Here is a 25,106-nt window from a genome sequence, read left to right on the forward strand (position 1 = left end):
GATTAAAAGGGTACTATTTGGTGAGGAAGACGTTCACTAGCAAACACCTCTATACAAGCCAGGAAATACATAGAGGTGGGAATGAGGAAGAGGTAATGGGGGTGAGATGAGGGTCAAACAGCCAGAGGATAAAATAGTGGATATGCATTTTGTAACCAGACTCAGGTACAAAGTCCTTTTTAGACCTATGGATGTAGATGTTCCAGACGTACATGATAGCTGAAAGTGATCTTCCTCCCACAGCCCTATCTTTTCAAACTACAGTAATCTATACTTAGGATATCTCAATGCTGAAAGAAGTGCAGCATGCTTTACCAAGGTGCGATCCTGAAGGCTATCCAGAAACTGTGACGTATGCAGCCGTCTACCTGGCAAGTTGAGCGTACTATCCAAAGTTAGTCAATCCAATACCTGGTGTAAGCTATCAATATGTGAGATATTTCAAGGCCCTAATTGTTACCCTAAAAACCCTAAATGGTAGTGTCTGAATGGTCATCTTTTTCTATGCATAGCTATTGCCAGACAACCAAATGACATGCACTAAGATTTTAAAAACATACTGAGGCAGGGTATATTCAGGGAGGCCCTGGGCTACATAATTTGCTGCCACCACAGATAATACTAATAGACCCTTGCCACCTTTAAAACAAGTATCAAAACATCCCTTTATGCAAATTTTTCACTAAGACAGACAGAACCAGCTGTGGATTCAAGGAAATGTACCCTTTAGTTCTGAATCCTCTCAGCCCAAAAGGTTCAATATCAGGAAAATAAAGAGCTGCTGTTCCTCACCTGAGTGATTAACTGTCACCTTTAAATTTTATGTAATTAACATCCAGTTATTAAAGTGATTAGTACCTTAGAAATACTATTAGTATCATTAACGATAAAAGCATACTAACTATAGAATTATTAGTAAATGCACAAACATTTTCCATTAATCTTAAAATAGAACTTAACATATGGGCATACTGACTTTACAATGCAGGTTAGTCTATTGACTGGAAGTCAATACAGGCAGTCCCCGGGTTACGTACAGGATAGCGACTGTAGGTTTGTTCTTAAGTTGAATTTGTATGTAAGTTGGAACTGGTACATATTGTAAGGGAAACTCTAGCCAAACATTTCTCCAGAGCTCAGTTTTATTCTCCCACACCTCACTTTCCTCAGTCCTTTATTCTCAAGCTGAGGTGTCTGCTGAGAAAAGCTGCTCCGCGTCTCCCAGGTCTGCTGGGGGGGGGGGGGGGGGGGGGGGGGCCTGTAGCTTCGCGTCTCCCTGATCTGCTGGGGGGAAGCAGCTAGTGTGGGGTTGCCTCACCCTGCTTGTAAGTAGGGATCCGATGTAAGTCAGATCCATGTAACCCGGGGACTGCCTGTAGTTAATTGGAAGTTTTTTTTATAACTAACTAAAAACGGATTAATAAATAGCTATATGGATTTAATTACTGTATCTATAAACCATAGCCAAGTCCAATTTCACTACTAGTTCATGAACTAAACCAAAAAACTACATTGTATATTTTTACAAAATCTACGCTGTTGCTTCTTAATCTGCTGTGTGGGGTTAACAAATATGTACTATTTTAACTGAACTACATTATTTTTAGCTTGGGTCCAAAGAGCTTTTACAAATGGCAGCAATTTGAACTTCATCACACTAATTAAAGCACATGAATAAATTTTATAATGAAAATGTATAACATGAAATGTACCTGCTTTTCCTTTCAATGAGAATGGCCACATAGGAAGCCGGTAAAGCAGCTCCAAAGCCTGGAGTCCAAAAGTAGAATTTTCCAAGTATCCTTCTGCAAATGTAATTTTATATCTATTATATTACATGCAAAAGCATCAAGAAAGCTGGTGTGAGATATATGTTTCATGCTCAAAATAAGACTGTATTCACATCCATTTTCCACTGATAGATACACAATGAATCTTTTGAATTAGTCCATATTGCACAGACAGCAGTACAGGTTGGACATCCTTGGTCCAGGACCCTCAGGACCTGACTGGTCCCAGAAGAGAGCTTTTTTTTCTGGACCAGGGAAGGTCATTTCAGGCCCCCCTTACTATCTCCCATCCCCCTGCCCACCAGGCTTCCTGGCTTCCCCCAAGCCCTGCTAAGCCATGCACCTGCTCCCAGCCTCTCCCCAGGCCAGCTGAGCCATGCGCCAGCTCTTTGTGCCCACCTCACCCCCACTCCTCCGGCAGCCCAGCTAAGCTACACAGCGGCTCCCTGTCCCCACTCTCACAGCCCAGCTGAGCCACACACAAGCTCCCACTCCCCCCCCCCCCCCCACACACACACAGCGCCCAGATAAGCTACACACCCCCTGCAGCCCAACTAAGCCATGTGCTTGCTTCCAGGTCCCCACCCTTCTGCAGCACGCCGGGACTCTCTGATTCTGGAACATCTGTGATCATGCCAAACCAGAGAATCCCAGATTTTAGAGGTGCAACCTGCAGTAATACTTTTCATTTATACAGTTCCTTCTAATGAAGGCCTCCAGGTGCTCCATAAACCCTAAGTCCCGTAATACCACTGAGGTTTACAAGACAGCACCCATTTCATTCAAAGGGCATTTATTTTAAATAATATAATATCTTACCCTCCCCTCAGTAATATTTATGAAAAGTTAAAGAATTATGTAGAACTACACAAAAATTGTGGCTGCTACTGTTTGTACTGCAATCATTTATGAAAAGTTAAAGAATTATGTAGAACTACACAAAAATTGTGGCTGCTACTGTTTGTACTGCAATCAGGATAGCCTCTTCAGAAAGATTCAGAGGTGTAGGAAATGGGTGTGGCTATAAAATGAATCAGAAGATGTTTCAAATAAATACACTTTACAACATGCCCTGAAGACAGATGGAAAAACTGAAGCTGAGAAGTTAAGTAACTTCTCTAAGGTCACTCGATAAGTCATTGTTAGAGTGGAGGACAGAATCCAGGAACAAAATCCTGGCTTTATTAAATTCAAGAATTGCAAATATCCCAATGACCTCTATGGGACCAGGATCTCACTTTTGCAGTCCACAACTTCAGTAACAACACACACACACACAAAAAAGTATAAATTCAGGGTACAATAATAAATAAAAATTATCTTGAAAATGGATATATTATACTATACGATGAGTAACTACAAGGCATTAAGTTTTTGCACAAAGATTAAATTTATTACTGTGGAGAAAGGGAAGGACAAGTATATATTTGCTAAATGTACATTACAGTAGCAACCCAATGGTGTAGTCAAATATTAAAATCTTTATTCTGAACTCTTGTATATCCAGCCTCTTTGGAATGGACTTTAGGGGCAACAAACCATCTCCAAGGAATAGGGGCACTTGTGAACTGGAAAGATTGTGCACAGTGCTTTAACAAGCAATAGCAGCTGATTCCGCAGCACAGTATCATTTGAGACTATATCCTCATAAATCAGGGAGAGTAACATGATAAATGTATGAAGCAATGAAGAGAGATGGAATTACACATGAGAACTGGAAACACATAATGAAGAACTAGGTGAAATTAGAAAAAACATTCAGACCAGCTTGATTTTTATCCTTGTCCTAAGAAGGGCAAAGGACTTATTCCATCTTTGCCCTCATTATGGTACAAAAACAATGATACAAACAAGTATGACTAGTTTATGTTAAAACGTGAGAAGAGCCAGTGAATCAGCAGTAAATGATGTAATGCTAATTATGCGCAGTATACATTCCCGCGGCTACAGAAAGATAATTTCACTGGACAATGCCAAATGCAGCAACAGATATAAGTTAATTATTAGAGGGATCTATTGTTTTGGCATGGTTTTCATTCATTCTACTAATATTTATACTTTCAATTTGGTAATAAAGACAGTAATATACATTTTGCATAGTGCAACTGTCTGCAAATTCAAATGCCAAAACCAATTTGGAGACCCTACAAATATAGATAGAAATAATGTTTTGAATTACAAGTGTACTGTCATGTTGTCTAGTGGTTAGAACATGGAATTTGGGAGATAGAAAACTAGGTTCTCTTTTGACCCCTACTTACTATGTGACCTTTCCCAAAGTTTAAGGACTGTCTAGAAACATACATGAAATAATTGAGTTAATTGGGAAAAACCCCTATGGGGGCACACTTCTATTGATTCAAACTAGTTTAACTTGACCATGTAACATAAACCAATATAAGCCAAGTTTAAACCAATATAAAAGAGTGTTTATATAGGGGCTAATACTGGTTTAACAAAATCTGTTTACAATCACATCTTTAGTTAAACCAATCCAAGTGTATAGATGAGGAGTAATACTTTCTGCAGTATTTAAATTACTTACAAGACCGTGACTGAATATGCTATATTGCCACATTATTTTTGAAAATCAGACTTAGATGAGAGAGTTTTACTTGTGTCCATAAAAAGGCTGACAATATCCCTTTTCGTGAAGTGGCACTAAGTTAGAAAGTCAGGTTCTTTCCAGGTTACTGCTACACAGATTAGTTGGGGGGAAGGGGCCGCCAGACTGACCATCATAACTATTTTGGTATAATATAGCTATTCCAGAATAACTCCCCAATGTGGACACTATTTCAGAATAAAAAGTTATTTTATTCCAAAATTACTCTATGTCATGTGCAAAGAAGCTATTCTAGAATAAAGACACTTTTATTTCAGAATCAAGTCCATATGGGGTCATATTAAAACATACCTAAATTCTAGACAGCTTCCTTATGCAGAAGAGCTCACAGCCACAGTTCAAGAGGGAAAAACAATGGCTGACAGAAAGAACAAGCACAGTCATCCAGCAGCCAATGAGAAACCACTGGCAGCTGTACTGGATTTCTGCTACACTTCCTTTATGACCAGAGTTAAAATAATAAAGAGGAAGTTATCATTTATTATATGATAATCACATCTGCTTCAGGAAGGCAGAAAGTAAAGTCAGTATCAATCAGCTATATTATTTCCTCCAAAGGACTCCAATTTAATCAGGCATCCTGTGACAAGATGCAAGTATATAAATCTTGATGAAAAGAACACAAAAGATTGCAAAAAAATAATTTACATACTAGTATGTTGATAGAAATAGTGGGATTGATTAGTTGAATTAGGAAAAACAGAAAACAAGAAGGAAAAACCCTTCATTTGCTCACCATCTTACTGCAATACAGGTTGTGATGCTTTTCAAAGTCACAATAGGGACAAATAAAAAACTGAAGATACTATATAGCAAGTAATTTATAAATATTTAGCAAATTATACACCTACCTTAAAATGCAAAAGAAAGCAATGTACAAGCTTCCATTCGCAGTCAGAAAAGAAGTTGACTGCAAAATCTCAGGTAGCAATTTGTGCAAATAATAGTCAAGCTTTCGTTTTCTGAGAACTGCTGCAATCTGGAGGGAGAAAAAAAGCTTACTTTAATGCAACTAAATTTGTTTACATTATAAAGAAAAAAGAGGACTACTGCACAGGGAGACATGTTCATATAAACAATAAATCAAAGCTTCTTAAGTTACTGACATGCTTTTATAACAAATACTATAAAGATATCTTCTGAACCTGTGCAGCTGTTAAGACACAAGGAATTGCACGGGCAATCCCAAATTACAACCACAAAAGGAATTTTACTGCCTTCCTGGCCATAAGAGTGGAAGCTGTTTTAAGCAGATGATGAATTTTCACCATACTTTGATTTCTAAGGCCTGGAAATGAACACGGTCAAACATCCCTGAGAAGTCCTAGCACAAGCTTGATGCAGACGCAATAAAACAGTGAAACACTTCTGTAAATTTTAACTTCAAGGAACCTAACTTTTTGTTTTTAACCTTGACGGGCAAGCATTCCTCAAAAAAAGTCACTATGAGTCAAGAAATCAGAAAGAGAGCACTTAGAACAACCATATCATTTCTACACAGCATTCCTTACTATTAGGTCCTCTTCTAAAAAAACAAAATCACAGAGTAAGTGTCAGAAAACAGACTAGATATAGACAAATAAGTTTGGAGATTAATTAAATTTCTGCATGTGTATTATAAGGGTGAGGCTACTGGCAAAAAAAGCAATATAACTTTTAGATGCTGTCTACACTACCAGCTTACATAATTGTTGCAAATTTAAATGAAATAGTGGTGGCTTTGTCCTTCAAATTCATTCTGTACTTCTTATTCAGATATCCGTTACTGCCTTTTATTCTTTTCTTTACTTCTCTTCCCTCTCATTTGAGTGGACTAAGGCATCAACTTCTGTAGTTCAAATTAGCAAATGAATCATGCCCCACCTTGCAAAAGGAAAAAGTCCCCAGGTTCTCTGCCCATCTGACAGGGAATTCCTTCCCAACCCCAAGTATAACAATCAATGAGACCCGAGTGTTATCAACAAGACCCACCAGCTAGATGCCTCAGAAAGACTTCACTGTAGTAAATCACAGCCCTCCCCATCTACCATCCATCTTGGACAACTGGAGACAAAGTAGAAGAGAAGGTTACTCCCCTTGTGCAGTAACAGAGGCTCGTTGAGATGGTTGTCCCTATGTGTGCTCCACTGTAGGCGTTTGGGCGCCGTTGCATACCTAGTTGGAGATTTTTGGTTGCAGTGCCCTATGGTGGGCTGTGCATGCAGAGCAAACAGCATGCATGGTGCCGCCACTACACACATGCAGCAACCGTCTCCTCAGTTCCTTCTCTGTTCCGGAAGGTGAAATCAACAAGTCCGAAGCAGAGGGGAGGAAGGGTGGGTGGTGGAGCACCCACAGGGACAACCATCTCAAAGAACCAGGTGAGTAACCCTCTCCTTCTTTGAGGAGTGTCTCTGTGGATGCTCCACATTAGGTGAGTATGAAGTAGTACCTGTGATGGAGCTGGGAGCTTCGGTTACATATCACTATGCACAGCAGCTAAGACAGTGTTTCCAAAGTGGGTACCGGGAGGGATGACTATCTAGAGCACAGTGTCTAGCAACAGTGTAAACAGAGGACCACGTTGTCGATCTACATATGTCCATGACGGGGATGCCACGTATGTAGGCTGTAGAGACCACCATGGCCTTGGTCGAATGCGCCCATAGCTAAAATGGAGGTGCATGGTCATAGGTGGAATAGGCTAGTTTGATGCAATCTACTATCCACCCAGAGAATATCTGGGTGGAAACTGGCATGCCCAGGGAGCTCTGTGGTAAAGACAAATAACCTGTTTGTCTTGTGGATCTGTTTAGTTCTGTCCAAGTAAAAAAACAATTGCCTGATGGACATCAAGAGTATGCAGCACAGCCTCTTTGCTATTGGCATGAGGTTTCAGAAAGAAAACAGGTAAGTTTATGGGCTCATTAAGGTGGAATGGGGTATGGACCTTCGGGAGGAACTTAGGATGAGGACAGAGTCTTTATGGAATATCGTAAAAGGAGAGTCTGCCACAAGAGCCGTGATCTCACTAACTCTCCTAGCAGATGTGATAGCTACCAATAAGACCACCTTCATAGAGAGGTGAAGCATGAAGCATGTCACCATGGGCTCGAGTGGTTTAGAAACGAGAGCCCCAAGAGCCAAGTTGAGGTTCCATGCTGGGAAAGGAGGCTTGGTTGGTGGGTAAATATTTTGTATGCCCCTCAGGAAACATTTGGTCGTTGGATGTGTGAAGACTGATTTATTATCAATGGGTTGATGAAGAGTCATAATGACTGCCAGGTGAACCTTTAAGGAGCTGAATGACATTCCCAACTCTTTCAACTCAAGGATGTATTGGAGAATGACAGGCAATGGTACTGTGGCTGGTTCTAAGCTTCTTTACTCTGTCCACGGTGAAAATCTGTGTCATTTGTAAAGGTGAGATTTTCTTGTTGTTCTATGGCTTTTCAGTAAGATTTGTTTGACTTGATAAGAGCATGTTGCTTCTACTGAGGTGAGTCATTGAGGAACTATGCATGAAGGTGGAGTGCCTGTAGACTTGAAAGACCAAGATATCTGCCCTCCTGAGTCAAGAGATGAGGAAGCAGAGGGAGGTTTCATGGTCACCTCGTGGACATTTTGAGCAGGTAAGTAAGTGTACCAAGTCTGTCTCGGCCACTCAAAGGCAATAAGGATTACCGTAGTTGTCTCTAATCTGAGTTTGTTGACTACTTGATGGAGGGCAGGATGGGAGGGAAGGCACAGAGAAGCGTTGCATTCCATTGGATTGTAAACGCATCTCCCAGGGAATGTGTTCCAATGCCCGCACGTGAACAGTACTTTGGACACCTCTTGTTGGCACTGGCGGCAAACAAGTTCACTGTGGGGAATCCCATCAGGTGAACAGCTGGTGTAGGATCATGGAGTCCATTTCCCTTTGTGACTGGATTTAAAATTCCTGATGAGGTCATTGGCAGTGAGGTTGTCGTTGGCCCAGTAGATAACAGGCTTGCAGATATGTTTATGTTTTATGCACCAAGTCTAAAGGCAGACGGCCTCCCTGCATAGATGGCAAGATCTGACCTCCCCCCCCCCCCACTGCCTGATTGTCCATAAAAATCTGAACATTGCTGCTGTTTTATTGGTATAGGAAGAGTTGACGTGTAGAATACCACCATGAGTTCTAATACGTTTATGTGCAAGTTGGATTCCTTTGGGGACCAACGACTCTGAATCGTGAAAGGGCCCAAGTGAGCTCCCCAGCCCAGGAGGGAAGCACCCAGCATGACAGCCGTGGACAGGGGATGTCTGTGAAAAGGTACCCCAGTGCACACATTTCTTGGGTCTGTCCACCAATCTAAAGAACATTTGATTCTGGTTGGGATTGACACCAGCTTGCTGATGCTTGTGTGTCATGGACTCTACACCATTCTCAGCCACTACTGTATTGGCCTCATATATAGCCTGGTGTGCAACACCACTGACGTGGCTGCCGCCATGTTCCCTAGTAGCTACAGTAGCTCCAAGTCCTCATTGTTGGTAGGAGGGTGGTCTGGAGAACCACTATGAGGTCCTTTATAGTCTGAAATCTCTGAGGTAGAGATGCTACACAGTTGAGGTAAGCCCCAATAAACTCCATTGTCTGAGATGGTTGGAATTTGCACTTGAAGAGGTTTATCTTCTAACCCTAGAGTCTGAAAGAGAGTTCTGGTCAGCAAGACAGCTTTTTGCGCCTCCAGACATGCACTTGTTCTTATCAGGCAGTCGTCGAGGTATGGAAATAAGGAAACCCCTTGTCTGCGCAGGTGGGCAGCGACAACCACCAGCACTTTTGAGAAGACTCTCTGGGCTGTAGACAGTCTGAACGGAAACACTGTATATTGGAAGTGTGCCCCACTGACTGTGAATCTAAGGTATTTGAAATGTGCCAAGTGAACGGATATGTGAAAATAGGCAACCTGGAGATCAAGAGTCAATAATCAATACTCTTTGTTCAAGGTTGAGATTATAGTGGATAGGGTGACCATCTTGAATTGTTGTGGTCGTATGTGTCTGTTGAGCCTCCTGAGATCAAGACTCGATCTCTATCCTCCCGACTTCTTTGTTGTGAGGAAGCAGTGGGAGTAAAACCCTTTCCCCTTGTATTCATGTGGTACATATTCCACTGCACCAAGGTGAAGTAGATGTTCGATCTAGTGGAGGAAGATAGTTTCATGAGATGGGTCCCTGAAGAGGGATGGGAAAGGTGGGTGGGAAAAGGGAAGAGAAGAAAAGGGGATACAATATCTGTTCTTTACAATATCCCGTACCCATCTGTTGGTCGTGATGGAAGACCATTGATGGTAAAAGGGTGCCAGACATTGACGGAATAAGTGAAGAGAGTGAGGTTGCCCTGAGCAAGATGTTACCAGACTCTCAACCTGACCTTCAAAACTTTTGTCTTGAAGTAGACGGGTGGGAGGTGGAGGGCTGATCAGAACTTTGCCTCCTAGTCTGGCGTTGTCTTTTTCTGTTATCAAATTGCCTTTGAACTTGGCTAAAAGGAGTGGGTCTATACCGCTGAATGAAACTTCTCCTGTTTGCATTTTACTACAGAGATGTGAATATCAAGCATCTTCAAGGTAGCACGGGAGTCCTTCAGAGAGTGAAGGGAGGCATTGGTAGTATTAGCGAAGAGTTTGGATCCCTGAAATGGAAGATCTTTAACCGTGGCCTAGACCTTACATGGAAATCCAGACAAATGTAACCATGAGGACCTTCTCCTCACCACTGCCATTGCAATACATCAGGAAGCAGTGGTAGATGCGTCTAGCGTGGCTTGAAGGGTTGTACGTGAGATCAGTGTGCCCTCATTAATATTGGCCCTGAATTGGTCTCTTTTGTCCTCTGGTAACACCTCAATAAAATTTGTCATCTGCTCGAAAATGTGATGTGTGTATTCGGTCAGCATGGCTGTATAGTTTGATATGTATAGTTGTAGAGACGCAGTATGGCCAGTTGGCTGGCATAGGCATTGGAGATGGGAGCCACTGGGTTGATTGCTATTGGGGTGCTGGTTGTTGCATATGCTGCTGCTGTTGGTGGGTGCTCCACTCGTGGCGTCAGGCTCATCCCAGTGCCGCAGATCAGAGATTTGCACAGCCATGCTCTGCCAGACCACACATGTGCAAGCAGCGGCATGCCTTTCATCTGTTACACGCAGTCCGACCCTGCTCAGTTCCTCTCAGCCGCCTGAGTATCTGTACGATAAAAGTCAAATTTTCAGAGCGGGGAGAAAGGCAGATCGTGGAGCACCCACGCGGACACAACTTGATGAACTATCATTACTGCACGAAGGTGAGCTGCTACTGCATCTTCTTCTTTTGGTCCCTGTGGGTGATCCACTCTTGGTGACTTCGGAGCCGTACCCACACAAGAAATGCGTTTCAGAATTAAGGTTTATTAACAGGAGGAGTACTGCCATTGCCACCGAGGAGTCTGAAGCCCAGTGATGCAGTATCGCATAATGCTTCATGAAAGTCACGTTGGACGACCATGTCACTGTTCGGCAAATGTCCCGAAATGGTAGTCCTCTTAAAAAAGCTGTAGATGTGGCAACTGCTCTCGTGAAGTGGGCTTTAGGTTGAGATGGGAGTGGCTTATTACATATGGACTAGCATGTAGTAATGCATATGACTATTAAGTTCACAATACGTTGGGAGGACAATGGTTGCCCCTTGGAACAAGCTGTCAGTGATACTATAAGGCGGTCTGTTCTGCGGAAATCTCATGTTCTGTCCATATAGAAAGCTAGAGCCCTGCGTACATCAAGGGTATGCAGAGTTGCCTCACGTGGTGAGGTATGTGGAACCCTGGAACAACAGTTCGGACACTTCGCATTGTCTTGTGTTGCCAACAGGTCTATTAATGGAAAGCCCCAATGACGGAAAATATGGTACAGAATGTCGGTTCGGATCTCCCATTCATGATCGTGGGGAAACTGTCTGCTTAGTGAATCTGCAAGGACGTTGTTGACCCTCAGGTAAGTACAACGCTATGAGGAATGTGTTGTTGCAGATACATCAATTCCACAACCGAATCACCTCTGCGCAGAGAGACCGAGAATGGGCTCCCTGTTGTCTGTTGATGTAATACATGGTTGCAACATTGTCTCTGAGCACTCTGGTTGTTGTGCCTCTTATGTGCAATTTGAAATGTCTGCCCACTCGAAGTACTGCCCTGAACTCGAGTATATTGATGTGCAGTAACATTTCCGCTTTGGACCACCTGCCTTGAACTGTTAGGTCGTCCATGTGGGCACCCCATCCTGTAAGGGAAGCATCGGTAGTTATTTGTTTTGACAGTTGGGGGCGATGAAAAGGGACACCCCCCCCAAGAGATTTTGTGGTTTGGTCCATCATTAGAGGGACCCCCAACATGTGGCAGTAACACTACCAACTTGTGGATGCTGTGTTTCACCGGAACATAAACGGAGGCCAGACAATGCTGGAGACATCGGAAATGTAACCTCGCGTGTCAGACGACGACGGCAGCTGCCATGTCACCCATCAACTGTACTGGAATCATTGAAGAATGTGTGAGGGTGTCTACTAGGTCCTGGATTGACTGGAAACGTTCCGCTGGTAAGTATGCACAAGCTGCCTTCGCATCTAGTTGCGCTCCTATGAAATTCAGGTTCTGAGTCGGCTCCAGTGATGATTTTTATATGTTTATAACGAGACGGAGGGAATTGAATATTCAAGTTGTTATTCTCACCAACTTGCGTGTCTCCGCATAAGTACGACTCCTTAGGAGGCAATCGTGCAGGTAGAGAAAAATCATTACCCCTGTCTTGCGCCAGTGGGCTGCTACTTCTGCTAAGGTCTTGGAGAATACTCTGGGAACACAAGCTAACCCAAATGGAAGTACTTTGTACTGGAAATGTTTGTCTCCTACTATGAACCGAAGAAATCATCTGTGCGTCACATGTTTTGCAATGTAGAAGTAAGCATCCTATAAGTCATGGACTGCGAACCAATCTCCCTCGTTCAGCGCTGGTATAATCATAGTTAAGGTGACCATTTTGAAGCGTTTTCAGAGGTATCAGTTAAGTTTTCGTAGGTCCAAGATGGGTCTCCACCCTCCATTCTTCTTTGGGGTGAGGAAATATCGAGACTAAAACCGTTTTCCTTGGAATTCCTTGGACACTCTCTCTATTGCTCCAATGGCAAGCAAGCAATGGACCTCTTGTTTCAACAGATCCTCGTGAGATGGGTCCCTGAAAAGGGACGGGGTGGGTGGGGTAGTTGGGGGAATTGAAATACGGAGATGGTGAGACAGGAAGCTACGATTTCTAACATCCATTTCTCCGAAGTGACTGGCCCAATGGTGGTAATACGGCCTTAGACAATGGTGAAAAAGGGGTGAGAGATGAGCTTTGTTCGCATCCTTGACTAAGCAGTCAAATTTGCTGTTTTGTAGAAGGCTACTTAGAGGATGGGAAGGCTGCTGTCGCTTCCGCTGAGGATGCTGCCAGAATCGTTGATGTTCCAGAGTGCAAGGTTGTTGCCTGTGGAAGGAGAAATCATATCTTTGTTGGTAAGTATATTAGCACTTTCATCTGTGGGGGGATGGGGTGTATACATCCCTAGTGTGCAAAGTGTAGTTCGGGAATCCTTCCCTGAGTGCAGGACTTCGTCCGTTTTGCTAGTGAAAAATTTATGCTTGTCGAACGGTAAGTCCTCAACTTTATTCTGGAGTTCTTTTGGGATTGATGATGATGATAGCCATGAGGATCTTCTCATTGCCACCTCTGTAGCGGTGGCTCGTGCAGTAGTGTCCGCCACATCCAGGACGATCTGTAATGTGGCTCTACATAAAGTGTATCCCTTTTCTACTATGGATTTGAGCAGTGGTTTTTTTGAGTCCGGGAGATGCTGCAGAAGGTCCGCCAAGTTTGAATAATTGTTGAAGTTGTGGCTGGAGAGGAGAGAGGAATAGTTCGCAATATGTAGTAGTAATGTGGCCGAAGAGTAAAATTTCCTTCCAAAGATATCTAACTTATTATCTTTTTCTGGGAGGGTATTTCTGTATTGTGGTACTTTTGATCTATGCTGTACCGCATTGACCACCAACGAATTAGGCTGGGAGTGATCAAACAAAAAATCCAAGCCCTTGAAGGGACAAAATACTTTTTATCCTCTCGTTGGGGGAGCGGATGCTAGTTTGCGCCATATTTCCTCCGCGACCTCCATGATTGCCTCATCAATGGGAAACGCAATTCTGCCCCAGTGCCTTGGGCGTAGGTTCTTCAAGAAACAGTGTTGTTTAGTTTGAATGTCTCCTAACTATACCTCCTGGCTATCTGCGACTCGTTTGAAGAGAACCTGGAATTGTTTCAGGTCATCTGGCGGACAGATGTCACCCGGAATCACCGCCTCATCTGGTGAGGATGATGAGTGGTCTGTTGGCGATGTGCCCTGCTGAGGGTCCTCTGGATCGGACAATTACCCCTCTTCAGGCTCCAATTGTTCCAGCTGTATCATTGGGGCTTTTTGGAGGAGGAGGCGGTGAATGTTCGTGTTGTGGCTCCAGAGGTAAGGGAGACGTACAGCAACATGTGCATCTTCTGTAGTATCGGGATGTACGATCATGACGAGGAGGGTCATAATACGTCCTATGGTAATGACCATAATATCGTTCTGAATGTGTTGGGGATGAGTGTCGAGAAGATAAGACACTGCTATGTCTTATATAGTAGTGACGCCTTGGTGACTGGACAGGCAATCGTGAGTGATGTAGTGAATGCCGTGGAGATGGGGACTGAGATATAGACATTCTCCTCTCACTGTATCTTGCTTCCCTATAGTAGGAGTTACGACCAGGGGACGCTGAGCTGCGTCGAAGTGCCCAATTGTAGTGCCAGGGGTGTAGCTGTGGGAGGAGGATGGCCCCAGGGAGAAAATTGGGGAAGGAGAAAAGAGCTCTGATTGCGCGGTTGTCATGGCTCCTTCCCCACCCTGGCACAATAAATGCAGAAGTGGGGGCCCGCAAAAGTACCCCAAAACCTTATCTTTCCAGACTTTGGTAAAAACTTCCCCCCAAAATCTTAAAAACCTAGATTTTGGGGATAAAAACTCCACTGTCACCACCCAAGTAATAATAAAGAAAATCAGGGGAGAGATCACTTGGGAAATCTGACCCCTAAAGTACAAACCAGGACACACAAATTAACCAATACCAGGTTAATAAAAAGAAAAGAGAAAGAACTTTTATTATCACCACAATATTCCTGTTGCAAGCATAATGACTAGATGTAAAAGTAACATACTCATGGAGGGGAAACCCACAATGGACCAGGAGCTTAGTTAAAAGGAGAGCAAAACCCATTTCTAAATGCACAGACATCAGATCCCATTTCCTAAACAATAAAACAATAAAACCTAACGGATTTATCTAAACTTTACCCTACTTACAGAAGAGTCTTTTCTTGGAGGGGAGACATTCTGTCTGACTCCCTCAGTAGCTGGAGAGAAAATTACCCCAGAGACAAAGGAGGGAAAAACCAAAAATTCCCCTGTCCTAGTTTGAAATTCCTACCCATATTCCCACTGGACAACTCTACCTGGGTCAGGCATTTTAACCCCCGAGTCCCCAGGCTACTGGCCAACCCCCATGATCATGACAACGGTCGTCTGTGCAAGGGCTTCCTCCGGTGCCGGGTGATATTTGCCTGTAGCGGTGCCGGGGAGTGCGATGCCAAGTGCACTTGCTCCAGCGAGGTTGTGCTCTGCACCTTAGATGCTGCTGCCGCCGGTGCTGTAAGCAGCAAGACTGTTTCCGCTGCCGGTGTCAATGTGCCCGGTGCCGCTGATGCGGCTGCCTCCTTTGTCGGTTTCGGCAGCACCAACGGCACCAGTGCTGATCGCGTTCTCAGTGCCGCAGGTGGCAGTTTTTCTCCGTTAGATCCCAACGTTTGTCGAGACCCCATGGCAGTTGTCCCTGACGTGCTCAGTCCATCTTTCGAACCTCATCGGGGGTTAAGAGCCACTGGGAGGGGTCAAGTTAGGGACACCTTGGATTTTTTTGGAGCAGACGTCTCTGTGGAAGTTGTACTGTGTTTGTGCCCAGAAGGAGCAGGCAAATCCACAGGCTGCAATGCCTTATCGAGCGTAAGCATTTTTAACAGCATTTCACGGTCTTTACGGGCTCTGGTGGTCAGATTGCAACAGTGCTGACATCTTTGTGGTATGTGTGCTTCCCCTAAGCACTGGATACATGCCTCATGCCCATCTGACATTGGCATGGCTTTGCGACAGAGCGTACACTTCTTAAAGCCTGGGGAACCAGGCATTTTGTCAGAGGTGTTCCTGGGTCTTTTGTCTCTGTTTCTCATTGAAGTAATTTGCGAAAATGAATGGGTACTAGTTCATCCATTAAACTATCTCCATATCTACATTACTATTTCCTGTCGCCTTTTTTTTTTTTAAACACAAGAACTATGAACAAGAACACAACTAAGAATAAACAGTAACTTGCGATATCATCAACTATTTACAGAATATACATGAGGAGAAACACTGAGGAAGAGATGGAGCTCTGTCCACGAACGAGGGTGGTTGGAAGGAACTGAGCGGAGCCGGACCGCGCACAACAAATGAAAGGCATGAACAGTGCGAGCCACTGCTCGCGCATGCACGGTCCGGCAGAGCATGGCTGTGCAAATCTCCGATCTGCAGCATCAGGACAAGCCTGATACTACGAGTGGAGAACCCCTGGGGACCACTCGAAGAAGAACCACAGTTATGAACTGACCTATTAACCACATACGAACACTTTAGTCCATGGGTTCCCCCTTCCCCCCCCACATACACACACACACACGTCAATCCCAGCCCAAGTTTTGCTGCTATTTTTTTGGGAAGGGGGGCATGGGGGTTTCTCAAAAATCAAAAAGGGGGCGTATTGCCGAAAAGTTTGGAACCACTGCTTTAGTCAATCCTGCCAGAAGAAAAGGAGGGTGCCAGAGTCCCACTGGGAAAAGCCCTTTTCAAGGGGAGGCAGTTACACATATGGGCTGGTCCTGACACACAGTTATTGCAGGAACTATGTTGTCCAAAGGACATCAGGAAGTAACAGAATCAATCTTTCATGTGGATGGACTTTGTACCCTTCAAGACATACAGCATTAAAGGCTGAAAGCACAAGCAAGGGGGTTGTTTAGCAAACCAACCTCTAAGCCAGGAGTGAGCAATAAGAGTCCTATGGGCTGGATGCGGTTCACCAAGGTTAGCCCTTGGTGAGCCGCCAGATGTTTAATTCACCTGCATGTCGGCAAGTACAATCACTCTCAGCTCCTGTTGACCACAGTTCACCATTCCCAGCCAATGGGACCTGCGGGAACCAGTGGCTCAGCCTGTGGCACTTCCTCAGTTCCCACTGGCTGGAAATGGCAAACTGCAGTCAACAGGAGCTACAATAGCTGTACCTACAGAGGTGCAGGTAAATAAAGTTTCTGGAACTGCTTCCAGCCCACTTATTGCCCACCCCTGCTCTATGCAAATCATGAGTAGAAAATTCTGAACTAAAAATTATTGTATTTTCCCTCTTTACAGATTATTGCTAAGTAAAATAACAACAAGTATTAACCCCACTTTACATATGCGGAAACTGAGGCACAGATATGTGATGGCTCATAGCCACAAATACAGTCTCTGAAGTCACTGGTCCATTTCCTCACTGGGAAGTTGGAAGTCTCCTATATCAAGCAAGATGGTGGGAATAGGAGATCTAACTAATTTCTTCCAAAGATAAGATAAATTTGTAAAGCTTTTAGTATTTATATTTATGAAGAATTTTTTTAAAATGTGAATCAAGATAGTGCTGTCTTCCTTAATATGCACAAACAACATTCCAACACTACTGGTTCTGTCCTTCTAAACACCGAGAGAGTAAAATTTACTGGACTGAGCAATTATTTTTCTGCAATTAAAAACATGGTCACTTTATGAGCAGAGGTAGCACTGGAGCTTATTCAAGGGGAGAGAAAACCAAAAATCAGAGATTAGTGGGAGAGAAGCAAAATCCCCAATGTTTCAACATTAACAGTCAGGAGCTCAGAAGATCTGGGAAAAGAAGGGTAAGCAAAATCTCCTTTCCATCATCCTTGCAGGGCACTTGGACTTTAATCAGATGCCTCCTACCTCATACTGTAGTAAGGCCTTTAACAGGTTCTTTGTAGGAATCATAATACAGGTTGAACCTCCAAAATCTGGGACTCTCTGGTCCAGCAACATCCATGGTCCGGCAGACACTGCAGGATCAGAGAGCCCTGGAGCACAGAAGTGTAGACCAACTGGGAACCTCGTCCTCTGGGAGCCCCGGCCAGCAAGGCAGAAGCAGCACAGTGAGTTCAGTCCCCGCGGAGCCCTGGCCGAGTGGGAAAGCCAGCAGCAAAAGTAGGGCAGCTGGTAAGCCCTGTTCCTGGGAATCCTGGTGGAATGTGGCAAAGGCGGGGCAGCTGGAAAGCCTCATCCCCAGTGATCCCCTATGAATCCCCCACAGAACGGAGCAGAAGCAGCAGAAGCGGGGAAGCCAGACAGCTCCAGTTGCAGGGGTGGGGAGGGGAGAAGCGAGGCTAAAGCAGCTGGGGTGCTCCATCTCCATGGAGCCCCAGTGGGCCAGAGCCCAAGTCCAACCCCTGCAGGCTAGGGATGTAATAGTGTAGTTGATTAACCAATAAACAAAAGCTTATAGGTTAAAGCTATAGACTACACACATTTCCTTCCCCTCCACCACCTGGCCAGTAAATTTTTTTTAGCAGGCTGGCCAGTAGCCCAGCTCAGTCCTGGCTTGCGACAGCTCCAGAACCTACCCCTGCTGTGGCTCTGCATTTAAAGTGTATTAAGAGCCAGGTGGGCAGGCAGCCCAGCTCAGTTTCAGCTCGCATGAGGTCCGGAAGCTCAGACCTTCCCACCCAGCTCATACCACACTTTAAATGCAGAGCCATAGCAGGCCAGAGACCAAGTGTCCCAGTGTGTAGTCTATAACATTAACTGATAAGCTTTCGATAACTGACTATGTTATTATGTCTCTACTACACAGAACAGAATTTTCAGAACCTGGATGTAAAAGAAGATTCTCTCATACTAAGACAGTATTTCACAGCCAAGCCCTTTAGAAAAGAAATGCTTAGGTTTAGTCTACAAAGATGCAGAGATAAATTTCCAGCTTCTTCAATGTAGATCTGCTAGATCAGAAAACAATGTTAACTATTCACTTTGGCAAACAAACAGTTCAATATATAATTTCAATATCCATTTATTTGCAATGCTGCAATTAAAGTACATTTACCCAAAAAAATGACCAAATAAGAAATAACACCTTTTAAAATAATAGATCTGTTCCCTGTGGGGGATGGATATCCAGATCAGACATGTTTACAGTTACATATTAAGGATTTATTTAATCACTCTTGGCAAAACCCTCTTCTGCCCAATACTAAGAACCAGTGTTTATGCACAGAGAAAAAAATAGCCTAGATATTTTGGAACTCTGTCAAATTGTTATAAATGCTTTCTTGGAAACTAATGAAGAAAACTCAGATCTCAGGAGAAAGAGGGAAACACCTAGGATTCTGCTGTCCTCACAATTTAAATTTTCCTGCTCTGTGGAGCTTTGTGCACTGAAAAGGATTTAAGATTTAAATAACAACATCAAAAAATGTCAATCAGCCCCTTCTCTACCCACTAGTATGTTAAACCATGGAACAGTGAAAAATCTCAGCTCTAACGGGCTCTTCTCAATACTGCCCAGACAACACTGAACACTCTTCTCCCTCCAAAATGCAAGACTCTATACTTATACTGACTCTTCAGCCTCTCCTAAGTTTGTTTATATATATATGGTCCCTCATCACTTTAATATATTAGCAGCTCACAATTTTTTTCCTACAGTCCATTCTGGATTACCTGTTTCACTTAAAGCACTAGGGCCTCACCTTCTCTTTAATTAAGGTGAACCTGACAACCATATCCGCCTTCCATCCTCACATCTGATTCACATCAACACTCTCAGGTTCCTGAAAGCCCTTTGATCTTCCCAACCATTCTGTGAGACAGGGAAGTACTTTCTCCATTTTACAAATGAGGAACAGAGGCACAGAGTAGCTCAAGAAAATTGTCGAGGATGATGTGCCAAGTCTGAGTTGGGAACCAAATACAAGTCTGCCAAGTACCAACCCACTGCCTTAGTAACTAAGCCACCCCACTCAGCCTCTTGTTTTCCCCATCTCCATTCTACCCCCAGCTACAAGATCTTCATTCTTGATCTTCTTGAGTCCAACATAGATACAGAAGAAATACTGATCTTGCTGCGTTTCCTCCACCATTTCTGCCGTGTGGAGGAGAGAGGGACCATAATTTCTTCCTAAACATTACAGCTGAACACTGGGAAAAAAATGGTGTGTGCAAGCACCTCTACATGCTTTTCAGAAAGATGGAGCTCCTGTACACCACAGGACAGTAGATGTGAAAAGATCAGGGTAAACACAGGAGTCTAAAGCAGCGTTGAGCAATAATTTTTTATTGGTGGCCACTCCAAGAATTTGGTAAGTGGTCAAGACACCAGTCTTCCAGGATATTAACAAAAGAGGTGCAGCATCTGGGATGAAGATTGGGTGCAAAGAGAGCTTAGGGACACTTTTTTCCGAAACGGAACTTTTTTCAAAAAAACTGCAGTCTAGACAAGGATTTGTCAAAAATAAACCCTTTTTCAACAGATCCTGTATTCCTCAAAAAATGAGGTTTACAGGATCTGTTGAAAAAGGGTTTATTTTTGATAGCTCTGCGTCTAGACTGCCTTTCTTTTTTCGAGAAAGCTCCATTTCGGAAAAAAGCGGAGGCCATGTTTATGCTAATGAAACGCGGGCTATTTAAATCCCTGCTTCATTAGCAATTTCGACATGCCTAATCTACATCTCTCTGTCGATAGAGAGGTGTAGTCTAGACACAGCCTGGGTCAGACCAAAGGTCCATCTTGCCAGCAAGTTAAGGGAGTATGGATTGGATAAATGAACTGTAAGATGGACAGAAAGCTGGCTAGACTGTCAGGCCCAACGGGTAGTGATCAACAGCTCAATGTCAGGTTGGCCGTCGGTTTCTAGCGGAGTGCCCCAAGGTTCGGTTCTAGGACCAGTTTTGTTCAACATCTTTATTAATGACCTGGATGAGTGGATGGATTGCACCCTCAGAAAATTTGCAGATGACACTAAGCTAGGGGGAGAGGTAGATATGCTGGAGGGCAAGGATAGGGTCCAGAGTGACCTGAACAGATTAGAGAATTGGGCCAAAAGAAATCTGATGAGGTTCAATAAGGACAAGTGTAGAGTCCTGCACTTGGGACGGAAGAATCCCAAGCACTGCTGCAGGCTGGGTACCGAATGGCTAAGTAGCAGTTCTGCAGAAAAGGGCCTGGGGATTACAGTGGATGAGAAGCTGGATATGAATCAACAGTGTGCCCTTGTAGCCAAGAAGGCTAATGGCATATTAGGTTGCATTATGAGGAAAATTGCCAGCAAATCTAAAGAAGTGATTATTCCCCTTTATTCAGCTCTGGTGAGGCCACATCTGGAGTAGCGTGTCCAGTTCTGGGCCCCCCCACTATAGAAAAGATGTGGACGCTGGAATACATGACCTATGAGGAGAGATTTAGGGATCTGGGTTTGTTTAGTCTGTAGAAGAGAAGAATGAGGGAGGATTGGATAGCAGCCTTCAACTTCCTGAAGGGAAGTTCCAAAGAGGATGAAGAAAGGCTGTTCACAGTAGTGATGGATAGCAGAACAAGGAGCAATGGCCTCAAGTTACAGTGGGGGAGGTCTAGGTTGGATATTAGGAAAAACTATTTCACTAGGAGGATGGTGAAGTACTGGAATGGGTTACCTAGGGAGGTGGTGGAATCTCCATCACTAGAGGTTTTTACGTCTCGGCTTGACAAAGCCCTGGCTGGGTTGATTTAATTGGGACTGGTCCTGCCTTGGGCAGCGGGCTGGACTTGATGACCTCTTGAGGTCTCTTCCAGCTCTATGATTCTATGAGACCCCAAGCCCTGCTCCCAGGCATCGCCTCCCACACCTTGTGGAGAGAAGGTGAGACCTGCTCCCCCAAGGGAGCACTGCTCCCGGCGAGGTCTGTGTGCAGGGCAGGAACTGTCCCAAGTTGCTCCCTGTGGGGTTGGCTGAGAGTTCACACCTGGGTTAGAGGGAAGTTGCTGTCAGTACCCAAGGTTTGCAGGAAGTGGGGTGCTGGGGATGAGGCAGCGACATGTGCAGAGTCTGAGAGGAGGAACTAGCAGGGGGATGAAGGCAGCAGGGGGCTCAGAGCCCAAGGGTAGTGAAGGGGGGAGAGCCCAAGGGTAGTGAAGGGGGGAGAGGAGAAACAAGGATGCAGGAGGCCTCTGGCCCCAGGAGCAACCACACTGCAGCCTGGCTCTAGCCCCGGTAGCCACCTGCCATGTGGCCTGCCCCAGGAGCAGCCAGGCAGCCACCACATGGCCTTGGCTGCAGCTCCAGCCCTGGGGAAGGGCTGAAGCTGGGGCCAGGGCCACCTGGTGGCTGCCCTGCTGCTCCTACAATGGGACCATGTGATGGGCGGCTGCCTCATGTGCCGGGGATAGAGCGGGGGACATGGTACTAAAAATAAAAATTCAACCCATGACAAATTAGACCATAATAGATGAAGAGGTAAAGAACTTCAGACATTTTCTGTACTTCATTTGATCCTTCAACTGGAACTGTTCCTTCCATCCCTCTTCTTTCAAGTATCTTCACAAAACTTTGCAAAAACTGAAAAAGTTATGTGAAGTAGGCCAGATTGACTTGAATGTTTTGATGTTACTGATGCATGTAAGTATGTCAGTACCACTCACGCAAGCCTTAACGCTGACTTCACTGAAGGCCTCATGTTGTGCAGGAATCTGTATCAACAATTCTTATAGCCTCAACATGTGCAGACTATTTTCCCTTACAATAAGTAATTCAGAGATCACGATGGCTTGATAATGTCAGAAGCCTTTTCAGCAATCCATGATCTATATTCTACTGGTCTCAAATCATGGGAAGAACACCGTATGATATTATGTATTTGAAAGGCTTGACACACTGCGGCGAAATCTACTCGCCAACCCTGCATTGTGCATGCGCGCACTGCCGGTAAATGGGGCAATCAGCTGAAATCTACTCACCCCGGGCAAGTAGATTCACTGATTCGTCAAGCCCTGTGTATTTGACCAAAGAAGAACAAGAGACTTATGAAACAACTGGCAAGAATCAAGAGGCACAGTAATTCCTTTGAGAACCTCACTGACTTTCAATGGATGCAACTTCCCCATCTCAGGGTCTAAACTGGAATAGTTATTATGTTATATTGAAAATTTTGAATGAATCATAGGTTTTAGAAATGTACTTCAACAAAAGCAAGTAAATGTAAAAAGTCTCTAGTAAACCTTACTGGGCATTAACTAGGCTGCATAAAAATATACAGGTAGAAACAAAATCATAATCTCCCATTCACAGCACATGCTACAACATCCTACAAAAATGTACCACTGGGTATACTTTTGCAAGTTAATTTTTCCCAGATCCGGTACAAGCCAGGATTGAGCAGCTAAAAAATTACTGCTGGGAGAATGGGGGGTGGGAGGAGTGCATGTAGTCTATAGCTTTAACGAATAAGCTTTTGCTTATCGGTTAATCAACTAGACTATTACATCCCTTCCCAAAATGGGATCATGTAGGTAGGGAACTGCAAAGTTGCTCAGGGGAGGTCCCAATACTTCCATCCTCACATCTCCAAAGGCAGTACCCTCCCAGAGTTCTGCAGTTAGAATAGATTCCAGGAGGTGGAGGTGGGTAGCGACTGCCTGAGCCCCACCTAAAGCAGTGAGTGGTAAGCTCTCAAGCATGGACTGCCTTGACTGGAGCAGCTGGGGGACAGAAGTCCCAAACCTATGCTACCCAACCCCCAGCTGGGGAACTGGAGAGTGCAATGATGCATAGAAGTCCCAAGCTCCGGCTGGAGGGGAAGAGCATGTGGAAGCTCCAGCTGAAGGGGCGGGGGGGGGGGGGCAAGGAAGCACATGGAAACCCAGAGCCCTGGCTGGAAAGGGGAACGTGCAAGGGGTGGCATGAGTGGCAACCACAAGCCCCTAAGTAGAGCAGGGGGACAGGTGCACAGAAACCAGAAGATCTGGCTGTAGTGGTGGGAGCGGAACTGCAGAGCCCCAGTTGCCCCAAGACCCTACCAGAATGGAGGTGGGAGGGGAACATGGAAGTCCTGAGCCTGGGCTGCCCCATGTCCTAACTGGAGTGGGGGGTGCAGAAGCCCCAAACCACAGTTCAAGCAGTGAGGGGGAACCCCAAACTTGGGCTGCCCCACAGGGCTGCTCCCAAACTCTGGTCCCTCCCCAGTATGGCCAGACTACGGATGCTAAAGTGTGATTATCAGACTAATCGTATAGTCGATACAATTTGTATCAACTATACGATTAGTCAATAGGACCACTCTGCAGAGCCTCAGCGGGGGTAGCTCCAGGAGCCGGCTCAAGCTGGGACTGAGCACTCCCAGCTCCTGCTGACTCTGGGAGCCACCAATGCTATGTCTCTGCATTTTAGATCCTGACTCACGCTGAGTACAATAGTCCCTGTTTGCGGCAGACAACCCTGTCCGCTGCAAACAGGAGCTGGTGCTGGAGCAGCTTCTGTTCACCTGCTCGTTTCCCGCCACCCCCTTGCTGCCTCTCAAAGAGGCAGCAACGGGGGGGGGGGGGGGCGCCGCAGGGAGCACAGAACCAGCAGGGACTCAAGCAATGTTCCCGCAGGGCTCTTGTACATTTCAAAGGTTTAAATGGCCACAGTGGGAACCATTTTCCTGATGACTCCCTTCCCATCCCCCTCCCCCCCCGCATAAAGACAGTGCTGGGCGGAACTGACTTTTAAGCTGGCTGGCCCCAGCACTGGCTCCTGCTACCTCTCTCGGACAGAAGCAGTGGCAGGGAGCAACTAGCTGAATCACTACGCAGCCATTCTATAAGCTTATGCTTATCAGATAGTTGACTAGTTGCTTACAAATCTAGGACGGACTAGCAAATAGGAGTCCCAGGCTCTGAGAGGCAGGGGAGATCAGATTTCACAGAGGACAGCTGATTTCAGAATCCATGACTATTTTTCACAGCCATGAAATTGGTCTCTCATTCCAGAGGATACCCACATATAGTAAGTGGAAAAAAGTTCATTTCATCCACTGTAAAAATGGTTAAAGATGACCTTCCTATAATTTGAACCTACAGCTCCAGAGTAGGGATGTGAACGGGTAACTAGTGCAGGCGGAGGGCTGCTCCAGCCCTACTGGGTCCCCATTTGGGGCCACCAGGTAGCCACCTGTCCGGGATCCTGCTTAGTCTGGTTAAATGTTGGGTTAACCCAGTGTTTAACCGGTTAACTGAGTAATCGGGATTTTATATCCCTACGCCAGAGGCCTGCATGTTTCAGACCTGACACTTCAGCTACCAAAGGTCCTCCCTTCCAGTTTTAAATTTCTGAAATGAAGAGATCAAAAAAAAAAAAAAAAAAAAGACTTTCTCTCCTCCTCAGTCTGTTTGCATTCTTAGGAATGACTCTATTGACAAAAGTACTATAGAGTACTGGGAGTCAAAAGACATTACCATCTGTAAACCATCTACTGTTGCCTTTTCCA

General features: G+C 44.8%; 1 protein-coding gene across 2 annotated transcripts in view; it reads right to left on the reverse strand.

Moving 5' to 3' along the window:
- TMEM135 (transmembrane protein 135) overlaps positions 1–25,106 on the reverse strand; it is a 357,787-nt gene that overhangs the window by 327,054 nt on the left and 5,627 nt on the right. For both annotated transcript variants that reach the window (XM_075919397.1, XM_075919396.1), the window contains exons 2-3: positions 5,268–5,395; positions 1,713–1,805 (exon numbers count right to left, since the gene is read on the reverse strand). In XM_075919397.1, the coding sequence (XP_075775512.1) occupies positions 1,713–1,805; positions 5,268–5,395 (221 nt within the window). The remainder of the gene's footprint in view (positions 1–1,712; positions 1,806–5,267; positions 5,396–25,106) is intronic.

The sequence above is a fragment of the Pelodiscus sinensis genome, chromosome 1, assembly GCF_049634645.1.
Source record: "Pelodiscus sinensis isolate JC-2024 chromosome 1, ASM4963464v1, whole genome shotgun sequence".
Lineage (NCBI taxonomy): Eukaryota > Metazoa > Chordata > Testudines > Trionychidae > Pelodiscus > Pelodiscus sinensis.